At 37.9% G+C, this 6,398-nt stretch overlaps 1 protein-coding gene across 1 annotated transcript; it reads right to left on the bottom strand.

Annotated features, from left to right (window-relative positions):
- Window positions 868-4,515, bottom strand: LOC109830174 (microtubule-associated protein 70-5-like). Its single transcript, XM_020397349.1, has 9 exons — window positions 4,325-4,515; window positions 4,103-4,225; window positions 3,204-3,250; window positions 2,421-2,512; window positions 2,156-2,326; window positions 1,929-2,084; window positions 1,719-1,856; window positions 1,495-1,566; window positions 868-1,394 (listed from the first exon to the last, which is right to left on the bottom strand). The coding sequence occupies exons 1-9, from the start codon at window positions 4,435-4,437 to the stop codon at window positions 933-935; spliced, it is 1,374 nt and encodes a 457-aa protein (XP_020252938.1). The 5' UTR covers window positions 4,438-4,515; the 3' UTR covers window positions 868-932.

Genomic DNA, 6,398 nt, shown 5'->3' with positions numbered 1-6,398 from the left:
ATATGGATGGAGCTCAACTGCCATGTTAAACTGACTTACCCAATTATTTATTTCTCTGGCACCGCAAGCCATGTCATATGAAAACATTTTTGGCTGATTACGTGAAGATTAGACTTGTGTATGGAGTACAAATTTATCAAAACACCTTTGCATAGGCTCATGGGAAGAGAACTAAGCAATTTATGAGAAGATACAAAACTAAGTTAGAGATTTCAAATGTCTCACTAAGACGTCCAGTTGCATGCAGAATGTTCTGATAAAATTTATGTTATGTCTTTATTTGGCAGTAAAAGAACCTAGCAAATCAATAGGTATCACATGCAATCTTGTAGCTTTCTTTCTAACATTGTGCTAGAATTTCATGTGTATTGGGGTTAAGATATCACTGCTAAATAATGAGGTATCCTAGATGGAAAATTCCGTCTAGGATACCCAGAATTCCGTCTAGAATGCTTATTCTAGACGGAATTCCGTCTAGAATACGCGTTTAGTATGTTTCCGTTTAGGATGTAGTATTCTAGACGGAAATTCCGTCTAGAATACATCCTAGACGGAATATTCTAGACGGAAATCAAAACCGTCTAGAATACATCCTAGACGGATTATTCTAGACGGAATTTCCGTCTAAAATAATTCATCCTAGACGGAAAAAAATTCCGTCTAGAATGAGTATTCTAGACGGAAATTTCCGTCTAGAATACTCATTCCAGACGGAATTTGATGTTTTTTAATTTTTTTAATTTTTTTTGGTTAAAAAAGACATCCTAGACGGAATTTCCATCTAGGACACTATGCTACAGTAGTTTTTTTTTTTTTTTTAGAATCTACTTTGGGTGCATGTACACAATATTGAACAACAAAAAATTATATTCATATCCAACACAATCTAATTATATTCCAATATCAAATCCCATTATATTCAAATAATACATTCACCAAAATACTAGAAAATAGTAGAGAGATACATAATTAGTTTGTGGTACAATATCATCATAACCACTGGTTTTCACTTCTTTGGAAACCTCTTCTTTTTCAGGACTAATAACATGTACATGCCCATTAGAATTAACCTTTTCTTCTGAATTCTCCTTCCCGCGACCATCAAAGAATTTGCTTCTTGGGGCCCATAAATTCTTTTTAGCAAGAATTTCCCTAGCATTGAACTTTTTGTTCAAGCTATTCGTTCGTACTATTTTTCTAGTTGATTCCACAACTGAAACTGGATCAGGCTGCTGAAGGACTGAACTACTAATGGAAGCAACAGAAGCCCTTGGCTGAGATGATGATCGCTTGTTTATACTTCCATTACAAAATGTAGATCCATTCACTGGCTCAGAATTTGATGCTCCCTTCAAACCTTCTTCTAGTATCTTTAGCCTCAGCTTGAATTTATCCTATAAAGGGAGGGGTTTGGGGGGGTTAGGGAAGGGAAATATTTATTACGCATGTGGACAGTTTAAATGAGAAAAAAAAAATGTTCGTAGCATCTCCTACCCTGAGTTGAGTTTCAGTCTTGGCAGTTCGTTCTGATATAGTTAGCTTGTCTCTCAACCTTTGTATCTCTCCCTGCAGATAAAATACACGACTACTAAAGCTATTTGTATAACTAAAGCGTCATAGTTAAATAAAAATCAATTATATCTAGCTAATGATGTAGCCTCTATACGACATTTAAAGCATATAACTAGCGACAGAATTCACACATACGCAGGCACTACCTGCAAAAACCTGCGCTCTTCTATCCATTGCTTGACAGGCATGAGTTTCTCGCCTTCGTCTTTCCACTCATTTGCTACTGCTGCTGCCACGCGATTTGCTGAGACCTTAGTTCTAGAATTCATTAGTTTAGTGCTGCACTCAAAAGAGTTGCAAATAGTAATAAAATTAAATTGAAAGTTGGGCCAGAATTTAAGGTTCATGTAACTTACATTTAACTCAGCGACCTGCCTCTGGTAGTCGCGGACCGCGTTAGCAACTACACCACCAGCAAGAATGGATTCCTCAAGTTCCCTGATAGTCTGAGAAAGACTCTCAACCTCCAAAACCTTCTGCCTGTTTGCTTTCTCTAGTAGTCTGTTTTCTTCCTGAGACATGGTAGTCATGTATAAAATATATTCGAAAGGGAGAAAAAAATGCCAACAAATTGTGGCTATACCTGGCATATCTCTTTTTGCCTCTTCAGTTCAAGGTTCTGGTTTTGCAAATTTTCTACAATCATTGCCCGTTCATTAGCGGAATGCAATGTTCTTTCAACTTCTACTAATGCTACATCTTTGGATTTTATTAGTCTCTCTAATGCCTTTATGTCCTCTTGTAGAGATGCAATCTGCAGTTTACAGACCAAGACACAGTAAAAAAAAACAAACAAACAAACAATGCTTTTACTTTGTAATTGTTGTCCGGCAATCTTAGTTTCATACCTCAATTTTGTACTTTCTAATATCAGACTCATAGGGAGCTATGATAGCCTCAACTGGAACGAGACCATGTATGAAATCCAAGTGCAGGAATTCTCAAGGTGTTTGCAAAAAATTATAAGATTGGAAACATATCAGACCCCAAATACATCCAACTAACATCAAGAATTGAAATTTCAACAAAATTAAGCATCTCAAATACAAGTAAGAAAACATCATGAATTGGATTTGCAGCTTCATGATTCTTAAATTGATATAGACCAAACAAACACCTGAGTTTTCCGAACAACCATATAGACCTTAGTGGTCTGGAATATGTACCAAATACTTCAAATCCTCTATTCCAGCATATCCATGTGTATGCCAATTAAATGCAAGATGTTGGGGGGAGCTCAGTTGGAACGAATGTCGTATCAGGTCCTGTGACTTTGTGAGCTCATGAAGGCTCAATAGGAATTTTAAAAATGTGGCTAGGTTCTCTATAATCAACAAAATATATCGGAATTCGAAGATGGAAATGGCATGAGACGCACACAGCACACATAGACTTTGGCAATCAGAAGATCAGACCTATCTCACTAAAAATGGCTTCCACATAGTCAACAAATTAACAAAATACATAAAAATGAAAAGATGGAAATGGCATGACACTCACACGTACACATATGTATGCACTCACATCAAAACTAGCTTACATATAGTCAACACAATATACAAAAATTCAAAGACAGAAAACGAGTGCGTGCGCGCCCACCAGATAATGTGTAAACATGACAAACTACCCACCTTTCTTTGACAAAGGAATTGATATACTCTGCAGCGTCTTGAGAAACCTAATCAATCAAGAAGTGAGTTGCAATAAGGGCAGAATTAAGTTTTCCAGAATATAGCAGAAAAACATGCATTGACAAAGGAAGTAATGTCCTCGCACAAAACCAGCAGTTTTCGACACATAGACAAAACAATAACTATATAATACCGCAATGATATCAGTAGTAAAATTAGAAAGTAGAAAATATGTAAGGGATAAGGCGCTCCAATTCATATGTAAGGCATAAGGCTCCAATTCATAATTGAGCTTGTACCAAAATAGAAGTCATCTGACAGAACTGGTACCTACATGCAGACCATCAGTTCTCATATATGTTATCAACCCGGTTGCCTCCCCGTCTGAAAGTTTAATCCCCTCATACAGCTTCTGGGCAAGCTGTTGAATATATGTACTAGTTAGAGATAACTAAAAGCATAAAAACTGTCATCACTTAGAATACAAATATATGAGAAAGATGTTGACCTACTAAGATGTTGACCTACTAATTTGCCAAGGTAATATATGAGAAAGATGTTGACCTACTAATTTGCCAAGGTTAGGTTAACATGGAAAAAAAAGTTAAAAAGATTGCAGTAAAAAAAATGCAAGAACAAGCGCGTAAAAGCAAGTTGATTTGTCTCCACGACTGTTAGACAGCATGTAAACACCAAACAGGCTTTGATTTGCATGAACTCTTCTTAGAGTTGCTTCTGCCGCAAATTGTGCAGCCAATGCCTCTTTCTTCTCATTCATTAGTTTTTTGATCTCAAGATTCTGTGATGCATTATATATTTAATTTTATAAATAAATAATGAAAGCTACACAAAGTTGATAAAATTAAGAAAGTAAACTCCTGAGAATAATTGCCAAGCACCTTATAATTGTCAAGCACCTTGTCAAGCACCTGATAATCTGCATTATGTAGCATGAGGCAAATACATAACTAGAAAAGCTTAATGACATGTTATTAGCCTGTCTGGAATCTTCAGTATGTTGACTGAGTCAAGAAACAAAACAGGGGGGGGTGGTTATATTTCTAAAATCAAAATGCCAAATGCTAAGATTCTGAAACAGCAACAAGATGAGACAAACTCACCTTCCGATTCTTGGAGCGTCATCAACAAAACACAGCTTGCTCGAGATCGTCGTCTCCTCGATTGTAAACTGAGTAAACCCCGACATTGAGTCCATAAACCCGTCGAACTTCATCCTCGAGGCGGCCAGCCACTGGAGGGCCGAAGAGGAGGGGGAGGTGGCGAAGGTCAGCAAGAAGGAGGAGGGGTGGGCCAGGGATAGGGTTAGGGTTTCGGGGGAGAGGGAGAAGGGGATCGGGGAGAAGGTGGAATGGTCGAGGGCGGAGGAGAGGGTCAGGGAGCGAAGGTCGAGGGTGAGGTCGCCGGAGAAGGGGGAGGAGAGGGTGTAGAGGGCGGAGGAGTGGAGGGCTGAGGTCGGGAAGGAGAAGTAGAAGGGGGAGGATTTTGGGCTGAAACTTTGGGGGCGATTTTGATTTTAGGGGGAGGGGAATTGCGTTTTTTAATCTGAGCCTAAACATTCTAGACGGAAATTTCTGTTTAGGATGTATCCTAGACGGGATAACTGATTATATTAAAAAAAATTAAAAATACAAGAACCATCTAGAATATTATTTTAGACGGAAATTTTCGTCTAGAATGATTTATCCTAGACGGAATATTCTAGACGGAAATTTTTCGTCTAGTTTAATAAGGGGGAGGATTTTGGGATCAAATTTTGGGCTGAGGGGATTTCGTTTTTGGGGGGAATTGGGTTTTTTAATCTCAGCCTAAACATCCTAGACGGAAATTTCCGTCTAGGATGTATACTAGACGGAAATTTCCGTCTAGGATAGTTGGTTAATTTTTAAAAAAAATAAAAATAAAAAATCCGTTTACTTTTCTATTCTAGACGGAAATTTCCGTCTAGAATGTTTATTCTAGACGGAATATTCTAGACGGAAATTTTCCGTCTAGTTTAATAGCAAACTAGACGGAAAAATTTCCGTCTAGAATAGTCCGTCTAGGATATGTGATGTTCTACTAGTGATTTTGAGCTTGAAAGAAATAAAATATTATAAATTGTAGTATTCCAAATCTCAAAATATTAATAAAACAAACAACATTTTAGAAATCCCAACCCATAATAAAACACCTATGGATTTCAAATCCCATGGTGAAATCCATATCCTAAAATTATAGGATTTGACATAAGGGGCTGTTTGTTTCACACTTTTATAGAAAAGGATTAGTATTAGGGGTCTGACAGTGGCAAAATTGTAAATTATGGAATCTTTGTGAATCCTAATCTAGAGTTTGGCTGGGGAAAAATTTATGGATTACGTATTCCATAAAGTTGCTACAGTCGTGGTTTTTTCAAGAAACCGAAATCGGAGGGGGGGGGAGAGGATTTGGGCGAGAAATCTAACATTTGCCACTGTTTTCGTTTTCTGATTCCTAATCCTCTCGATTTCGAACCCTAGCTCTGGAATCGCAACTGGGCGTTTCTTCTCCCGCCTCTCCCAAGTTCCTTCGCGCCTCCTCTCTCGTTGTTCTTCGATATTATTTGGGTTTCAGTTTGTGGATTTGCCCTAGATTTTGGGCTCGGCTTCTCCCGCGATCCGCTGTTCTTCGATATTGTTTTTGGTTGGTTGGGTTTGTTGGTAACGACATCAATTTCTGGGCTTGCTGGCTGTTCTTCTCCCGCTGATCTTTGATATTGTTGTTGGGTTCTTCGGTTTGTGGATTTGCCCTAGATTTTGGGCTCGGCTTCTCCCGCTGTCCGCTGTTCTTCGATTTTGATCTTTGTTGGTGGGGTTTGTTGGTAACGACATCAATTTTTGAATTTTTTCCTTCGCAACAGCTTGGCATCTGTAGGTATAAATCAATTTAACCCTTTTAATTTGATTATTTAATTGTGCTTGCTCTGATTAAAGTAACATTGGTAGTGGAATTATTGAATTTGGTATATGTTTAATTATTGAAACAAGGGTATTGTTCGGTGGTTGTTTGATGTGGGTATATAGTTTATTACTGATTTTATTAGAATTATTTGTTAGTGGGGTTTCATTCGCAACTGCTTGGCATCTATTTGTCTGTGGGGTTTTGGTATATAGTTGATTAGTGAGCTTTGGTTCTCTGGGCTTGTTGTTGTTGTAG

This window comes from Asparagus officinalis, chromosome 2 (assembly GCF_001876935.1).
Source record: "Asparagus officinalis chromosome 2, Aspof.V1, whole genome shotgun sequence".
Classification (NCBI taxonomy): domain Eukaryota; kingdom Viridiplantae; phylum Streptophyta; class Magnoliopsida; order Asparagales; family Asparagaceae; genus Asparagus; species Asparagus officinalis.
Note: the sequence above shows the minus strand (reverse complement) of the source record. Positions and strands in the feature narration are given on the sequence as shown.

Coding starts and splice junctions, on each gene's coding strand:
- LOC109830174 (XM_020397349.1), bottom strand. CDS start 4,437: ATGAAGTTCGACGGGTTTATGGACTCAATGTCGGGGTTTACTCAGTTT. Junction 3,251..4,102: donor AGGTGCTTGACAATTATAAG/GTGCTTGGCAAT, acceptor TTGATTGATTAG/GTTTCTCAAGACGCTGCAGA. Junction 1,567..1,718: donor AAGAGCGCAGGTTTTTGCAG/GTAGTGCCTGCG, acceptor TTTTATCTGCAG/GGAGAGATACAAAGGTTGAG.